This window comes from Condylura cristata, unplaced genomic scaffold, assembly GCF_000260355.1.
Source record: "Condylura cristata isolate star-nosed mole 26May11 unplaced genomic scaffold, ConCri1.0 scaffold00023, whole genome shotgun sequence".
Lineage (NCBI taxonomy): Eukaryota > Metazoa > Chordata > Mammalia > Eulipotyphla > Talpidae > Condylura > Condylura cristata.
In genome coordinates, this window is record NW_004567124.1 from 32,161,600 (window position 1) to 32,181,159 (window position 19,560).

General features: G+C 40.6%; 1 protein-coding gene across 1 annotated transcript in view; it reads left to right on the forward strand.

The window, feature by feature from the left end:
* Positions 1-19,560, forward strand: part of RYR3 (ryanodine receptor 3) — a 358,818-nt gene that overhangs the window by 123,255 nt on the left and 216,003 nt on the right. Inside the window, exons 18-19 of the mRNA XM_004687571.2 lie at positions 1,030-1,271; positions 9,791-9,983. Coding sequence (XP_004687628.1) covers positions 1,030-1,271; positions 9,791-9,983 — 435 coding nt within the window. The remainder of the gene's footprint in view (positions 1-1,029; positions 1,272-9,790; positions 9,984-19,560) is intronic.

Sequence of the window (19,560 nt, forward strand, 5' to 3'; positions counted from 1 at the left end):
ACCTAATAGTCACTTCATGTCCTTCTCCTTGCTGTCATCTTTTTCTGCTTTACTGAGATATTCTTGACAAATGAAGTTATATTAGTTATATTATATACTTACTAACATGGCAACTTGCTATATGCATACATTGTGAAAGGGTTCCCCCAACATTGAATGAATTCACATATCTGCTACCTCACATATTTATCATCCCCCATGAGAACATTTCAGTTCTACTCTTAATAAAAATTCTGTCACGCAATGCACTTCAGTCACCATATCTATGTGAGACTCTCAGACCTCGTTCATAAGTGATAGTTTGTGTCCTTTTCCTAACATTTCCCTGATAACCCTCTCCCCCCAGTACTTGCAACATCTTTTCTATTCTCTGTTTAATTAAGCTTTCTTCTTTTAGATTCCACATGTAAGTGAATCCAAGCTGTATTTGTCTTTTTCTGGCTTATATCCAATACTGAACTTAAGGCAGTCAAGAGCCCATATTTATTCATAGTGCTTAGGTGAGAAAACTTCAGATATGAAAATGGGGTGCTGAAGCCAATTTACCAGAAAATGGAAACTGAGTCATTTTTTTGACTTACAGAAAGACATAGGAATTGTAATCATGCAACTCTGTTTTCAGCAGCTTTGCCCCAAATTACTGAATAAATGTTGATTTCCCTGAATGATTTTTTAATCTATTTTAATGAATTTATTCTTTACATCCTTCTTCATGTTGCAAGTTTTTTCATCTCGGTTGTAACCCCATGGACTTCCCACCACTAGTTTACCAATTTGCCATCACCATAGTCCCATGCACTCTTTCACCCCATCCCTCAATGAAATATTTTAAGAAACAGTCTTTAAATCTTAAAATGGAAGTGATGTTGCCCTGCACCTCCTCCTAAGAGTGTAAGTGTCACTGAGCAACACAGAAAACAGACTTGCTGTTACATTGGTGTGTTGGGCCAGGGCCCCCTGCTCTCTGCTTCAACTTCTCTTTCCATTCCGAAGAGTCTGTGGTGCCATCTGTTCCACCTTTAATTTCAGTATTCGGCCAAACATCTTCCTGGGGGTGGCTGAAGGCTCAGCACAGTACAAGAAGTGGTACTTCGAGCTCATCATTGACCAGGTGGACTCCTTCCTGACAGCAGAGCCCACACACCTGCGGGTGGGCTGGGCCTCCTCCTCCGGCTATGCACCCTACCCTGGAGGTGGGGAAGGATGGGGCGGCAATGGTGTTGGCGATGACCTGTACTCCTACGGCTTCGATGGACTTCACCTTTGGTCAGGTGAGTACCATGCTCAAACTTCAACCTTTATCTCTTGCTGGGGATGACTGAGGCTCAGGTTTCTCAAGTGCAGATATTCACTGTCTGTTGAAATGACACAGACTCAAGAGTCTCAACTGTTCAGATGGTTAGCTGGTAAGAGTAGGGCAGCTTTCAAACCATGGCTCTGGCATTTCCAGCTCTGGCATTTCCAGCTGCATGTTCTAGTGCAGATCACTTAGCTCAGTGTCTGTAGCTGTACAGTCCAGAATGCATAGGAGTGGCAGGGCTATATGGCAAATAGGGTAAGCAAAAGAGATGCAGTATTTATTTACTGGGCAGTGAGCTATCTACTTTTTGTGCATATTTTTTTTCTCTCATTTGATCCTCTGAAGGTAGACAATACTAACTTCTTGTTGTATATGTGGAAACTGAGGCACAAAGATATTTAAGCAATTTATCCACAGCCACACTGGGAAGCATCCAACTCTGATGAGGGGGTGTCATCTTGTCAGTGCAGCATGTCACTTCATTATGCATATTATAAAATGTCTGAATCTGTGCCTGACATGTGGCAGATGCTAATTTCTTTAAAAGAATTGAGAATTTCCTGTTTCAGATAAACCTGGATGCTTTCCCCAAACCTGGCCATGGCCTATGCCTATAGAGAAATGGGTTGGCTTCTGCCGGGATAGAAATGCTAGAACTCTGGAACTTTCACCCAAGAACAAGACTCTACTTCTCCTTTCTATCTGCCACATTGAGCCTGGTCTGTATCTTTTGCATAACAACAGTTGAAGACATTGTGCCCCTTGTAGAAATTGCTTATGTAAGCAACTTGCTGTCTCTTAAGGAACACACCATCTTCCTTAAATCCAGTGCCAGGTAAAAGTTTGTCTCTAGAGGATAAACCTAGCTATATCTGTTAGAAACTAGGGGCTATGAAATCCACCATATTTTCCATCATCCCTTTTAAGCTAAAACTATTCACTTAGGTCCTGGTTGGATGTTTCTTGTAGTTGATCTTTATTTTCCATTGGCCAGGATGTTTTTGTATAGGTATGCTGTCTTACATTCAATTTAAACATTTAAAAACTTCGGGGAATGACATAAGTGTGTAAGTCACTTGTGGAAAGAAGTGACCCTGGGTAGTATAGTATAGGCAAATCATATTTTGTGTGTCCCTGGGTAGTATGGTATAGGCAAATCTAGCGAAAAACCACAGGATGAAATGGGGGTTGTGGGTGGATCTTCCCTACTTGCTCTTAGAACCCCTATCCTATCATAGAGCCACTGCTTCTGTGGCTATGCATTGGCTTAGGTTAACATCAGAGCTTCTCAGATAGCTGTCTCCAGTCAGGGAAGTGATTTGGGAATAAAGGGTTATTGTGCTCGTATGCACCTGCAGTCTTGTAGGATGGACTCAGTAAGAAATGAAGGGGATTGACACAAGGCAATCATCACCCAGCTGCTTGCTGGCAGCTGTCGGCCCCCACCATCTTGTAAATATAACATGAGTATATTCTATGAATCCCAAGCCATTCCTGAAAAAAAAAAAAAAAAAACAGCTCCATCCATGTTGCCACAAATGGTATGAGTTTATCTTTTTTGACTGCTGAGTGGTATTTCATTGTATATACAACACATCTTCTTGATTTATTCTTCTGTCCTGGGGCATTTGGGTTGTTTCCATATCTTAGCTACTGTAAGTAGTGCTGCAATAAACATAGGAGTGCAGGAATTTTTTTAATTGTTATTTTTGTGTCCTTTGGGTAGATCCTAAGAGTGGAATAGCTGAATCTTTTTTTTTTTTTAAGATTTATTTATTTGTACATACAGAACTGGGGTACAGGCCAGAGGTGCAGGGGCAGTGAGAGAATTCATCAGAGACAGAGTGGGAAACAGAACAGGCCGACTGACGAAGTACACTGCTGAGGGGAGCAGCAGGCGGGTCAGGAGAGGTCTGCCTCGCCATGTGGATCACCTCCTGGGCAGGCGGGAATCGAACTCATGCAGAAGTGGCTTTAGCTTCTCAGTGCAGTGCTTGAACCCGCTATGCCACCAGGGAGGACCACAATAGCTGAATCTTATGTTAGATTTGTTTTTATTATTTTAAGGAACCACTACGTGGCTTTTCATAGACACAGAGTTTACATTCTCACCAGTACTGTAAAAGGGTTCCTCTTTTACCACATCCTCACCACCATTTGCTGTTTCCAGTCAAATTAGCCATTCTAAATGGAAGTTTACTCAATCTTTCCAGACTGCAGCGCCACAAGGGGCAGTTAGTGTACCCCTTTGTAAGCAGAATGATTGCATCAGTGAATCAGCAAAGAGCACCCTCACTGTGCATCCAGAAAGGACTGCCTTCTGAATGCCTGCCCAAGAGTGTGTCATTTCAGGGGTGCACAGTACTCAGGGGTATACAGTACTCCCCTCTGCCTCCTTGTCCTGCTCCTCTGAAGGCTGGCAAGGTGGATGGAGGTCCCAAGTCCACACTTCTCCTCACAAGAAATGACTAAAAGATAGGGGAAGAGGCATGGGACTCAGCTTTCAAAAGCCAATTTGGGTTCTCTGAATAGTCACACTTAGTAATATAATGCCATAGTGGGGGGTTTCAGGCCTTCACCCCTCAGTCTTCCCTTCATGCTCACTGAAATACAATGCTCCCTCAGACCTAGACATCATTCTGATTTCTCCAACCAGCACACAGGAAACATTTGTCTTGTTTAAGCACTGCAGATAAATATGGCGATGTGTGCACCAGTTGAAGAAATAAAGTTTCTGCTAATGACTCCCACCAGACAGCAGTGAATTTTGTATGAATGAACTTGTTCTGTTTAGGGGGACAAGCATCCTTAAGAGATTGTCTTACTTACTGAAGGTGATCCAGTGAAAGGGTTATTGTGTGATAAGAAATGAAATGGAAATGATACTCAAACTTACAGCAGGAGGGAATGGAGGGTGGCTGATAGAGAATTTGGAAACTAGTCCTAGTAGTTCTTGTCCTTTTCCTCAAGATGTAAATGCCCAGGTCCATTATCTTTAAACATACCTGTGTGCATAAATTAAGCACCACCTTGAAGTGGTCTTTAAAACACAGTAGCAGTAATTGGAAAGAATTGTAGTGTTTTGCAAATAGACAGAGGCAAGAAGAAACAGCATGACTTTGGAGTTAAGCCTGGATTTGAATCCCCACTCTTGTCCTTGATTTTTGACATTGTGCAATTCACTTAATCTCTGAGACTTGGCTGCCTCAGATAAAATGATATAAGGCTCTTAGGAATTTTTTTTAAAGATTTATTTATGTATGCATACAGAACTGGGGTATAGGCCAGCAGTGCAGGGGTAGTGAGAGGATTCACCGGAGACAGAGTGGGGAGCAGAACAGGCAGATCGATGAAGTACACTACTGAGGGGAGCAGTGGGGAAACGAGAAGTCTGCTGTGCCGTGTGGGTCCCCTCTGGGGCTGGGGACCAAACTCCTGCTGAAGTGGTTGTGGCTAGTTTGTAGTGCATATTTTAACCTGTTGAGCCACCAGGGAGGGCCCTTAGGAAATTTAAATTAGGTATCAGTGGTGGATTTTCTTGACATACACTACATACCTGGTAAATATCATTTCCCTTCCCTTATTGTCTTTGAAGTCATTTGTACTAATAAACAGCCAGTCTGGTGTTCTGAATTCCTCTCAAGTCACCATGACAGTAGCGGTATTCTAAGGGGATGTAGCTCTCATGGGAAGGAAGTTTCCAACTGATCCGGGGAGTACGAATGAACTTTTTCTCTGTATAGGGGACGAGCAGCTGTAAGATGTTGACATAGCCACTTAATGAGCATCAGTTATAAGACATGTCCCCCATCTCCAACCTCCCAACCCTCCCTCCAGAATCCCAAGTGGGCTTCCCTACTGTGATTTCCCTTTCAGGTACAGGGTCAGGGCTCTTTTCGCTTGTCCTCTCCTGACAGCCCTGTTGCCTTTCAGGATTGCATGTGGGAGTGATTTCAGCGCAGAGTGGCCTATAGAACAGTACCAACTAGGGAGAAATTTCCTGTGAAGAGATCACACCTACCCATCCCTTTGATCATCTTTTCCCTTGGAAAATCAGAATAAGCAGAGCATTTACCTTCCTAAGAAATAAGTGATATAGGAAATAAATAAATTTTCCCAATTTATTATGACTTCTGACACATCATGACCATTTGGTCTCTTCTCAAATTATAAGAAGCCATCATCTGTCCCCTACTAAGATGAGTCCAGGAAATCGATTCATCTATCAAAACAAACTCCACTGAAACATTTCCAGCCACAGAACTTTGGGAGAGAATCAGCAGGGTAGCTGTAGAGCCACCAGCTTTTTTTTTTTTTTCTCCAGTGTTTTGCTTCTCTCGCCCACTGCCTGCGCATTTGTATTTATGCTATCATGCCAAGCTCTGCAGTGGCTGGGGCACTAAAAATGCTGAATGTGAGGGTTTCCAGTTGCCTACATTACTGATCATATGAGATTAAATCCCAAGGTAATATATCCTTGGGCTGGTTTGAAAATCTGTGGTATATGATTCAGTAGCTTTTCCCCTTTATGTGCTACATTTGGAACAACACTTCCCAGGTTCCTGTCACCTCAGATGGGCCTGAGTCTCTAAATCAGGGAGGTTTCTTCAGATGCACAGAGACAAGGGGGTCCCAGCCTGCCTCCTCAGGAGATGAGCTCTATGGGTTCCATGTGTTTGCAGTTCCTATTCTTTTTTTTTTTAAAAAAAAAGATTTATTTATTTGTGCACACAGAACTGGGGTACAGGCCAGAGGCTCAGGGGCGGCAAGAGGCTTCACCAGAGACAGAGTGGGGAGCAGAACAGGCAGATCGACGAAGTACACTGCTGAGGGGAGCAGCGGGAGGGTCAGGAGAGGTCTGCCACACCATGTGGTCACCTCCGGGACAGGCGGGAATCGAACTCATGCAGAGACGGCTTTTAGATTCTCAGTGCTGTGCTTGAACCCGCTGTGCCACCAGGGAGGGCCGCAGTTCCTATTCTTTTCCGCAGCTGTGGTGACTTCGAAAAGTTCTCTGTGACAACTATGCTTTTCCCTTCTACAGCATTGCATTTTGTTGGTGGTTCTAAAGGGTTACAGACATTCAATATGTAAGAAATGAAAACTTGGTATCACTATCCTTTAAGAAAGGATTGACTGATTTCAGTAACTCAGGTAATTTTTTAAAATCACTTCCCACATTCTGCCCACAATACCGTGTCTCCCTAATATAAAATATTGGATAATTTTATACTGCTGTGCAAGCTTATCTACTGTTAGCTTAGTAAATAACTTTGTGGAGTTAGAAAGCTAAAATAATGAAGAAGGCATTTATCTTAGGTTACAACATAGCTGGCATTTTCCTAAACACTATACATGGAATAATTCATTTGAAACCCAGCAATCCCATAACATTGTTACTTTCGTTTAGCAGATGAGGAAACTTCTCAAAGGAAATAACTCACCCAATGTCACAATCAGTGACAGAACCAGGACTCAAGCCCAGCGTGTCTAGTTTTAGAAGTACCCATTAATTACTATAAAGTTACTGTATACATGGTATACAGAAAATCCATTGTTCATTTCATCAAAATCATACGAAGTATAATTTTGCAAACAACTACAGAGCATCATTGCAGGTATTACTTTACCCATCTTACGGAGGGAGATACTGATTCTCTAATAAAATCATAGGCCTTCTATATCAAGCAAAAAGTTAGCCTTTGAGCCCAGCCCTCTGTGAGTCCAGCCCCTGTTCAACCACCCCTGCTCCGTGCCACTTCATTCAGAGCTGTTGGAAAGGCAAGGACCTCATCAATGCAGGACCCTCCTGCAACATTTGGAGCCTTGAAAGCCATTGCAGGAGTAGAACTTGCTTCCTCTGCATGGGAACAGATTCATAAGAGTATAAAAAAGCAATCTCACAACTCCTTTATTTTCTGGTTTCAAAATCTTCATACTACTCACATTTAAAAATGAGGTATACTATATCAGATGACCTTTTACTCCTGAATCATACAATATTATATGAAATGGGCTCTGTTACTAAGACCTCCTACCACCTGCCTCTAAGTACTTGCTAGGTCTACATTTCCTATCCAGTGACTATCAAGTCTGTTTTTTGTTTTTGGGTTATATTGGTTCCAACTCTCTATTCTCTATTGCCTATGTTATAAAAATAGGCTCAGAGTATGATCTCACTTTGCCTATAGGTGATCTTAGGGAGTGTTCCATTAACACTTTCGGCTTGGCACTCTGTCTCCTAGAATAAAGGAGATAAAAAGCAGTGTCATTCGGGTCCTCCCTAGTGGCACATAGGGTCAAAGTACAGCATTACGAAGCTAAAGCCACTTCACTAATTCGATCTCCAGCCAGGGAGGTAACCCACATGGTGTGGCAGGCCTCTCCTGACCCACCCACCACTCCCTTCAGTCTTCATCAGTCTGCCTGTTCTGCTCCCCACTCTGTCTCTGGTGAATCCTCTCACTGCCCCTGCACCTATGGCCTGTACCCCATTTCTGTATGCATAAATAAATATTTAAAAAAGAAAACAGTGTCATTAGCCACAGGCCAGGGTAGCTCATCCTGGTTATTGTTTTCAACCAGGAGACCAAGCCAGACAAGAAAAATTCTCCCAATCATGTGCCTCTTGAAGGCATTTGGCAGCTGTTGTATACTGAAAGCTAAATAAAGTTTGGACACTATTTTCTGGAAACATGCAAACACTGCTATAGATGAAGAACATTGCTGTGGGCCCACAGCAAGCACTGAAGAGCATGGCAGGACAGGCCCTGGAGTCACAGCTCGTCCCTGTTGGTTTTACCCTACTTGATAAGAGTCTCAGAAAAGTAAAGGACCTTCTCATTTGTGTTTTATACAGCAATAATCTGGAGACTTGTAAAGGTGGTTGTCCAGCCTAGCATTTCAATTACTTCCTGGCTTTCCCAAATTTACAGAGCTCTCTTGGGATTAGTTCAAATGATGACAATGATATTTTCCAATGTTAAATTAATGGGAAAAGAAACATTCAAAGTTGGGGGGTGGGTTAATGAGAGAAAAATATTAATAATGAAACAATTACAGCAAGGTGTGCCAAATTTTAATGTCATAGGTTGATATCATAACATATTTGAATATAAGGATGAAAAGATTATGGGACCTAGATAGCTAAGCTCCATAAAAGGGACTAAGAGTATGCAGTATCCCCAGATGGAAGAATTAGAGAAGTATCAAACTTGCACACTCCTCAAATTTTGCTTCTTTGGTTTTGTTTTAAATAATATCAGCAGACTGTAGGTCCTACATTTCAGCAATGAAATAAGGTACAAAGTTACAAAAAGAGTTTGAAACCATCCCAGACTTATTTGCCAGTATGCATTGCATATTTTATAAGCTTTTGCATAACTGTAGTGTGAGTAATTAGATAGTAAACCTTGTCCAGCTTTAGCCATAATGCCCCAATCACCTCTTCATTGAGCCTGCAATTAGAAATAATACGTAGCATAGATGTGTATGTGCATAATTTGTAAACAGCTCACAACTACCATAAAGTGATTTTTTTTTCAGCTACCTACTCACAGCATGTTATGAAACCATTGAAATCCATTTCCTTCTGGCTATTTCACTTTATGTAATCAATTGTTTGTGATAAATGTTAAAAAAAATCAAATACAAAACCTAATATTCTAGTTTGGTTGAAAGAATGGTATGTGAAAGAGTAGAAAACATTTTTTGTTGAGTTTTTTCCTTGTTCATATTATTCTATAGATGTATTATGAACATTTTTAATTTCTATAGTCAAGAAACAAGATGTTATAATCCATGCTAATTTTCTTGCCTGAACTTTTAAAAAATATTTTATTGAAATAACATTGATTTATGATGACATGACTTAAGTTTAAGGTATACATCATTATAAATCATTATCTATATATACCACATTTTGTTCATATGCACCACCAACAAAAGGAATCACCAAAGAGAAAGACTGACATTGTGTTTTCCTGCTTTTCTGAAAGATAAAATTCTAGAGCAAACTGTACTGCAGATAAGTTACTAGATGACCTTGCTCTTTTTTTGTCGTTTCTATCTTCTGCATCAAGCACTAAAATGGTCATGTTTTAGAGGAAACAGAAGAAATAAGGCTTTGGGCACCTTCAAATAAATACACATGCGAACACACAAAAGGCAATCTGTCCATTACTCTGAACACCATGCCAGAATCTAAGCACACACTGAGCAGGTTGAATCCTTGTTTGTTCTCATTCCTGACAGCTTGAGAATTTCCTCTGAAATTCATCTCATCTCAGGCTGCCCACTCACCAGCTTAGGAAATCATTTCTCATTGCTTATTCCACACAGGGAAAGCAAAGTTGTATCTCAAGTGCAATAGCCAGACTCTCCTGTGCTAGCCTCCTCCCTACCACCCACTGGTGGCCTGTTGAGAATCTTCCAGGGTGGTGGGTGCCTCCAGAGTCCCACATGCTTTCCCTCCTGTTCTTTACTCACCAGGCCGGATACCCAGAGCTGTGGCCTCCATCAACCAGCACCTCCTGAAGTCAGATGATGTGGTGAGCTGTTGCCTTGACCTGGGAGTACCCAGCATCTCCTTCCGCATCAATGGGCAGCCTGTACAAGGGATGTTTGAGAACTTCAACACAGATGGACTCTTCTTCCCTGTGGTGAGCTTTTCAGCAGGTGTCAAGTAAGTGATGACTATCATTTTATGAGTGTAGCTGTTACTCCACCTTCCCACCACACCTATGAACTGGGGAGCATAGCAGTCTCACAAAAATTTGAAAATCATACTTTTTTTGCCAACTCATTTTGCAGAGATGTCCACTATCAACCAAACTCCCCCAAGAGATGGTGAAAAGTGGATGGAGAACCACCTAGAGCCATCCATTCTGTCTATACATGCTGAGCACAAACCTCCTGCCCCAAGGTTATATTATGCTCTCAGAGAAATAGTAACTTGAATATGATTAATTCTTTGTACAATGACCTTAATAATTACTAAAAAAAGACCTCATAAAAATTTGAAAGAAACAATTAAATATAATAAATATCACCCACAAATCCAATATTTAGCTGTAACTTCCATTAATATTTTGGTGTATCCAAGTCTTTTTAATCTATAAGTATATATTTTTATTGGTATTACACTGAATATGAAATTCTATTTACCTTCATTATTTTTCACTTAGCCTAAGTAATGAGCCTTTTCTTCAGTGATTGAGTACTGTCCTTAAAATAATTTTCATAGCCATATAATAGCCTTTCACAATTCTGCCTCAGAATATAATCATTACTTTGTTGTTAGATTATCATGCTAATTCAATTCTACTGTTATGTATAAAATTACTTTGTGCATAACTCTAATCAATTGCCAAGCTGTTTTTCAGGAAGATTGACTAGTTCAGAATTCATAATTTACTAGTTCAGAAATTTTTTAAAAATTTGAAAATCATACTATTTTTGCCAACTCATTTTGCAGAAAGATCTGGCTTGCACTCATTTGATAGAAAAAGCTGTCATCTGCAGAAATGACACAGTTTTTGAGTCTTTTGTTTACTCTGCTTGTGAATATTTACATGTTTACTACAGCAGTATTGATACGTTTGTTTATGGGAAATAGCCCCTCCCTAATTGGCTTTCCTATGTGATATATACGACATGTAGTTACTTTGTTTTTTAAAATCTAAAGAAAACTAAAGTGAAATACATCTCCAAAGTTTTCAAGTACAGACAGGATTTGGGCCTGTGGTACCATTTATAGTAACATACGGGAACCCCCAACTATGATGGGGTATTATTCATTAACTGCTATAGGTAATTTTTAACCTTTGCCAATTTGAGAACAGTATCTCTTACTAAGTAAATGTTTAACCAGTCTGATTAAATATTTGTGCTTTTCATTCTTACATATTAATGCAATGCAGTATTTTGTTAATTTTGTGTTCTTTGTCCTTCTAATATCAATTTTGGGTTTTTTTTTTCAATTTATAGCTTTTATATTATTGTGTATTCTCCATAAAATCCCCACCACCAATTCACCTATAAACCATCATCACAGTCCTTTGAGGTTATTTTTATATGTTAAACTATTTTGCCTTACTGATTTCACATATTTTTCCCAGTTTGTGATTTACCTTTCTTACTTTTCCATTATGTTTTCCCTTTCACAAAAGTGATGCAATTCAAAGAAAATACCAAGAAGCTTTAATCATAGTATTCAGAAATACCTTATTACCTCTTTATATATTTCAATATTTTACATTACATTGGACTTGAACTGTGTGTGCTGGTTTTTACATACTTTCCCTAACTATTGCATCCATTGTTATTCCCCTTGTACTGTTAGATGCTATATTTAATAAATATAGCTTTATAACACCTTTTGGGTTTTATAAGGCAAGACTACACTATAATTCTTTTCCCCCAAATTTTGTTAACCATTCTCCATCACTACCTGGTAAAAAGATCACAACTGACTGTGTGGTAAACTAGAATCAACACAGCTAGAATTGCCCTGGTCCCCATGATGCCATTAGGAATGGCCATGGAAGGTGGGCAGGTGTGGAGAACACACTTAGAGCTGGGCGCACAAAGGAACTATCTCAAAGCTCCAGGGTCCCAGGTGATTGGAGTTCTAGAATGACCCCTGTGATAGACTTCAGCACCTCATACAGATTGAGAAATCAAGACATGTTTTTATATTTTCCAAAAGACGATGTAAGTAACTATTTAGAAATAAGAAATTACCCCTTGAAAATTATGTTCAACCTTTAGAATTTGACACAGAAAGGTGCAAACTTACAGATGTAGATATGTATCTACTCATGTAGATACATACAATATTTTGAAATTAAACATTGAGATTCTTGTAACAATTGCAAGAGCTGCAAATCTATTCATATCAAATTCATGTCAAAGAATTCTTGCATCAGCCTCAAAGTTTATATCCTCAAGAATCCTTTGCCTGTTTCTCTGTGCTGTAGATGGCCCCATGAGAATGTCTTGTCAGTTCTCTTTACCTGTGTTATAATAGCATTCCTTATTTGATACCATAGGGAGTATGTAGAAAATGAGTGTTATTGAAAGGCTGTGGTACCATAAGCACAAAGAAAACTGATCAGAGCATAGATCTTCTGGCATCAGGGTGCCCCCATCACCCCCCCAGAATAAAGAGAAATAGTAGAAATCTAAATACAATAAAATAGCATTGAGCCAACCACCCATTGATTCAGTATCTTTTCTGGAGAAACAGGTCTCTTATAGCCATAACTTTCCAGCTCTGAGTTGCCCAAGTTTTTTATGGCCTTGGTCACCCAGCAAGGGTAGTCTTCACTTCTTTTTTTGAACACATTCTACTCACAGCGCCTTATCTTAGACAACTACTTAGTCAAGGCTCTGAAGAAGTGGTCTTTTCCTGTCTATTGGCTAATGGATGTCCCCATGTATTGTGTTTATAAAAAAATATATATCTGAGCATTTATGTTACATAGTGATTTTTCATCATTAAGTCATCCCTACATGCTCCCTCAGGTACACTAGATGAATTTGGATATATGAATTTTTTTTTGGGGGGTGGCAAAGAGCTGCAACTTGCAGGTGAGGAAATATATGATTGCATAGTAACACACACAGAAGATGTTTCTAGCATCTCGCGTCTGGGTCAGCATATCATATGTCTTCAGTGAGCAAGAAAGAAGCAAAGTTATAAGATAAGACACATGAGATGTCTAACCTATTTATAAGGCATAATTACTGAGAGAATTTAAGAAACTGAATGGTTGAGATGAGTTGACTTCAGTCAACACCTTGTTCTGAGAGTGTCTTATAGCAGCTGACCAGTTGGCAAGCTACAGCTTGGTGCCAAGGGGGCTTGGTGGCCTCCACACCTCTTCTATGAGGAACATATCAGCTTCAAGCAGTCCTGTTCTAGTCCAGAACATGATAATGATCTAAGGAGAGATGGGATGACAGTTGCCTGCATACTTGAAAAATGCATTTTACTGAAGTAGATCCAGTCCATTACATGGTGTTCTTTGGACAGTTCTTGGCCCTAAGTTGGAAAGTTGGTTTATTTTTACTTATGAGCAAATAAAATTATTGTAGGCATGTGCTGTTGAGCAAGAGGTATATTGTGAGAAATGCATCTTTGAGTGATTTGGTTGGCTGTGTAAATGTCATAGAGTTTGATGCAAATCTCAGTGGTCTGGCTTCTTACACACCTAGGCCACACTGAGGGACCACCTTTGCAGAGTATCATGGTACAACACATGACAGTGCATCATATCATCTGGGAAAGTATGATTTGGTGCCAAAAATCAGTGGTTCCTCTCTCTATTACTTTAGTTTAGTTATCCAGAAAGCTAGAAAGAGAAACCAGGATGTTAATTGCAAATTGATTAAAGCATCTTATTAAAAATAAATGTGTTTAACAATACAATTGGAAAGAAATAACTGTTTTCACCTAGTACAGTAGACTACGTGCCAGGTTTTATGGCACCTCTCCCAGCAAGGTGCAAGGTTATGCCTATCTAGATAGGGATTATCCTCCCATTCAGAATTATTTCTTATATTTGTTTTTAACATCTGTGTGGCTTCTACTTTAGCTTTCTCATTTACAGCCCCATTTCCACCTATTTAGTGGTCTTTACTGTGATTATTGGCTTTTATTTGTGACCCCACAATTATTTTTATAATGAGGACAGACTGTGTTGTTTATAATACCTGATTAGGATGTCCCTGCTAGCAGTCATTGAGGAGCAAAAATCTTTTTCAATTAGAACTTACCCACAGTGAGTTTCAAGGGCAGCTTGAGTAATTACTAACAAAATCCACAAATCAATATGTGCTATTTTCTCTAACTATTAAGAATGTACTGCCTTGATTTCCTTCTCAGTGAGGTTTATTTGTATATGGTATTATTAGTACAGTAAGCCCTCCATATAACAACCTTAAATGTTATAGGACAGAATTTGGGGTAAGCCTTGTGTACCTTGGAGCCAACTCAAAAGTTTGAGTTACTTAGCTGCCAGGAAACTCTTCTTGAAAGGTGGTTTCAAATGGCAAAATTGATCATGACTTGAACTACACAGGGTCCATTATTCAGAGGCCCCAGCATATGGTGCAATTTGGACACTGCTTTTGGATTTGCAGAAATTGATGAGTTAGTTGCTATAGTGAACCTGTTTTATAGTGATAGTTAAATTCCTCGTGGATATATTTAATCATCTTGTTTAATCTTTTACCAGCTCTTCCTAATTTATAAAAATAATATCCAAAGATGGTGTGTATTTGCGGTTGCCATTTGTTTTCTGTGGGTATCCACCATACTTGGCTAAAATTCAGGTAGCCAGCAGCCTAGCTATTTCCAGCTTGCTGTGGTCAGTACTGTGGAAATTACTGCTGAGATAAATATACTTCTGTGGGGAACATGAGGAGTGTTGGCTGGATTGCCCTGGGCTTTCATCAAACACTGGCTAGAAAAAATATGAATGTGGCAACATATGTAACTCAGATTGTCTTGCGTCTTAGGGATAGGAACCAAAGATGCAATTATGAATCATGACTTAGTTGGATTCAGGTCAGCAAAAGCTTGCTAGTTCTTTCCCCCCTTAACCATAATTTGTGTCCTTTTCTTTGGAATACTACCCCAATTCTCTGGAATGATGCAGTAACAAATAAGAATAATGAGGTCTCTAGTAAGCGAAGATTAAAATGACTTCACACACTTGCTACTAAGTAATGAATAATAACATTGTAGTCCAACAAAATCAAACCTATTCATCCTTTCTGAGCATGGTAAAGCTTTGTCCTGATTTTTACTACATATTTTATTCGCAGGTCAGTCTTTCCAATCTCAGAATTTGCAATAGATGTTCTCATCTCTTCTGTAAATTGGCAGGCAAAAATGCACAAATCTCAAAAGATGAAATTGATAGCATAGATTTTCCAATATCAGTTGGCTTGTGTCCTTACAGAATTAGTCAGGTATATAAAAGATTCCCCCACACATCTCAAAAGTTCACTATTCCCAGAGGGCTATTACTGAACCTATTGCTCATCTCAGAGGTAGAGAAATCTAAGGACACAGTTGCTTACTGTAATCACTTTAGGAAGGAGAAAGCCTCATTTGAGAGCTGATGGAATGTCTGAGTTATAGGAAGAACCCCAGAAGATGACACAAATGCTTTAGTGGAAAAGATTATATTGATTGATGAAATTGATTTTAAAAATCCATTAATGTAGAGAAAATTGTGAGCATAAAGAACTAATTTTAATGAACTCAATTTTTAAATTATTTTCTTGTCTTAAATTAACATTTTTTTGAGATGCTGAGGGATTCAGTAGAGCCCTAAAAGCAGGCAAGAAAACACCTAAGAGAGATTTGCATTCTCGTGGGAAATTACTTAGTTACAAGTGAGACAAAGGATTTAAAATGTAGACAGTAAGACCCAGGTAACAAATTTCTTGAAAAGAGTAGACTAGGTGGGTGGAAGTTTAGTATTATCTTCCCTGCCCATTCAAAACCTTGTTCTGGACTCCAGACCTGAATAAGTTGTTGGACAGGTTTTACAGCTTTTTAAAATTCCTTTTCAAAGCAAGAACAATCTTGTCAGCTATTTAAAATTCCATCTACTTGAATATCTGATTTGTATCCATTTGACAGGTTGAGCCTGGCCCTCTAGGGACTGCAGTGAGGTCAGCCTCTTGTCCCCACTGTGGGTCATGCTCCCGCTGGTCAGCCATTCCTGCCTTGGAGCCCTCTGGAGCTGAGCGAGTGAGGTGACTGTGGAAAGGCCCCTCCCTCAGGCGCTGGCACAGGGGGAGCGTGGCAGCATGCCTTGGGTAGCAGGTGCACCTTTCTGCCTCCTTGTCTTCTGGGATTCTTGTAGTTTTCTTGGAGAGTCTTTGGCAGGAAACCTCTGACTTCAGTTCTTTTCACATAAACTTCATCACCTGTACTGGGTAGCTTCTCCCTTCTAGCTAAACTCAAACCTCCCTCAGCACTCTCCTTCCCTGCACAGAACCTCTGACCCCCTCCGGCTCCTGGATTTCTGGTCTCTACTTAGTCATTTGCCTTTATAGACACAATTCCTTTGAAAATGGGTAAAGGCAGCCTCCAGTGCACTTCCAGGAGCACGGTCCTTGACCTTACCCTAAGCAGCAGGATCGATGTTCCCTTGACACATGACTGTCCTCTCTGTTGATTCCCCTGTCTGCTCCCCCATCCCCAGATAAATGTTTCTCTCTAAACTCCACGGGTCACTTGTGAGTGTCCAAGTGGTTCCTTAAAGCCCTACTGACTAACTTCAGATAGGGGAGAGCACCCCCCTTCCCTCCTGACAATTCTCCCAAGTGAGTTCTTTATCTTTCTTATCCCTATGGAGGTGTGCCCTGGACTAAGGTCGATGGAATCTATTCCACAAATTTAGGGTAGATCACGATGGATCCAGTGCCTTACTTTAGGATGGAAAAATATTGGCATCTTTGAACTACCTGGCGCTGCTAGCTCTCTGAGGTAGAGGAGGGTCCATTTTAGTATCCTAAAGATTTAAAGAGGGTTTCCGATATTCTCTCTCTTGTCTTGTGATATTTCAAATCCATACTTTATCCCTAGTCATATCCTTTGGCAAGGTCAGTCTGGATCTCTCAGAGAGAGCTGTGGAGTGGTCCACCATTGCTGGTCATTTGTTGACCTCCCTCCCACAGACTCTGGGCAGCTCTTCATGGGCAGTGAGGGAAGGAGCCAAAGACAGTGTGGAAAGTGTGCCTGGCATTACTTCCCTCCAATCCCACCTGCTGGGGATCAGGGACTTTGGAAGTGACCCAGGATTCTATTCTTCCACCCACTGAAGCACAGTGTAATGGCTTTGAAGACAATGCTTCAGTAAGCAGTAAACACTGTTGTCTGGCTATGTTGGTTTTTCATTTTGCAGTTTCTCTGCCTATTAGAAGAGCTAAAGTAACAATTTAAAACCAAATTATTCTCCAGTTAAGAATTAATTATAAAAGGAGGGACATTGCTATGTTCTTTCAGTGCTTCATGGATTGCCACCAGTTATCCAGAAGAATATAGCAGGTTTTTAAATGTAAGAGAGATTTTGAAGCTAAACAGAACTGGCAAGAGAGTTCATGAATAATTAAGTCCATCTAGAAGTCTTCACCAGAAATTGTTTCCTTGTTCTTGGAACCCATGCACTAGTGAGTAACAGAGGGTGCATCTGCCATAAAAGCACCCAGGCACTCAGCTCCTCCCAAGAAGGCTGTATGATGAGAAGAGAGGCAGAAACCTTCCCGCACTGATTCTGTGCTCCACAAGGTCCCATTCTATGCCAGTTTCCACATGTCAGTAGCACAGTCTATTAGGTTGCAATTGAGTTGGGAAGTTCTCAACAAATAATTTCGAACTTATTATTTCCTGAAGGTTCACTAAATTAGTAACATTAAAGGCTAATGACTCAATTTTGCTTTAATGTCATTGTTCATAATCTGAATACACATAGATCATGCCCTATTACATAATGTTTAATGTGGGAACATTTGCCAGCAACAAATGTGGTTCTAATTTTTACCAGTGTTGTTTCGTACTTTCAAATGGGAAAGTGGGAGGCTCAATACATTGTCTATAATTAATTTTAAAACAGCATTTTTACAAAGTGCTGTTTAGATAAAGAACTTGTTTGAATTGGGAAAGGAAAAAAAGAACCTTAATGTCTATCGCTTGGAGAGGTTTTTATTTTGCAGTTTCATAATTAAGCTATTTCCACACTCACAATTACTCAGCCAACACTGAGACTCTCGGGAAGCCTGCCCTGCCAGAATATTCCAGTTAAAGGAAGTGGGACCTAGCGGCAAGTGTTACTGAGAGCTTTGCTGAATCATAAACGTCTTCCATGTCCCTCATCTCCCTCCACACACACATGCTATTCCATTCTGCTCTGCTAGCTATTCCTTCAACAATTCTAATGCCAAAACGAAACTGGGATCTGGCTTGTCTGTACCAATCTGCTGTTCTCATCTTGTCCAACCCTCCCACATCTCCCACTAGGCCTAGATTCATGTCAGGTGCCTCCTGATTGGTTCCTAGACATACCCACATAGAGCAACAAAAATTTTGTATTCTCCTTATAATCCCTCAGACTTCCCCCCTAAAATAAAATCCCAACTTCTTGCTGTGACTCACATCCCCTGCCTGATGTAACCCTGCCCCTCCTGCCTCATCTTCTGCCCCACAAACTTACTGGTTCTTGCCCACACTAACATTTCCTTACCTCAGGACCTTTGCACATGTTGTTCCTCTGCCTGGAATGCCTTCCTCCAGGTTTTTTTTGTTTTGTTTTGTTTTTATTCATATAGAACTGGGGTACAGGCCAGAGATGGGAAGGGTGAGAGGATTCACCAGAGACAGAGCGGAGAACAGAACAGGCAGATCGAGAAAGTACACTGCTGAGGGGAGCAGTGGGCGGGCCAGGAGAGGTCTGCCACGCCATATGGATCTCCTCCGGGGCAGGCAGGGATCGAACTCATACGGAAATGGCTTGAGCTTCTTAGTGCAGTGCTTTAACCCACTGTGCCACCAGAGAGGGCCCTCCTCCAGGTTTTTAACTCACTAGCTCCTTGAAAAGTGAACTCACATGTCCCTACCTCAGAGAGGCCTGTGTTAGCTCCTGCCTGAGAACCACTGTCCTGCCCCCACCCCTTGTTTCATATCGTCCTCTATTCCCTCCCTAAATGTCTTCCTAGCAGTAATCACCGCCATCTGCCAAGTTGGGAGCCAGCTCTGTGACACCGTATTCTTTGTTCTTTGCTGACTCTCTGGTAAAGAGAACGCTGCAAGTCCTTTGGGCTTAGTTAATTGTTGTTAAATGGAAGGATGAAGGAAAGGGTGGAGGGGATGGAAGAATGTTGTGTGAGGATGTGCCGTGTGTGTATTGATCTTTCCTGTATGAATTACTATTGACCCTGCAGGGCTACATATCTTGCCATGTTTTAATTGCTTAAAACTATGGCCATATTTCCTCATCAATTTATTGCAGTTGCAGTTGGTTTGCAAGAGCTGTAATTCTACTTACAAACCTAGGCGTACATGAACTGTCACTTTGCAGTAGTTCACTTTCATCCTCTCCTCCATGTAGGAGGAGCTTTGGGGTCTAACCTTAACCTTACCTAACCTATGTATGTAGGGCTGGAATTCTTCCAGAATGCTGAATTAAAATATTCTAAGACTTCAGTGTGTTTGTAACTAGTACCTGCTGTTAATGTGAGCT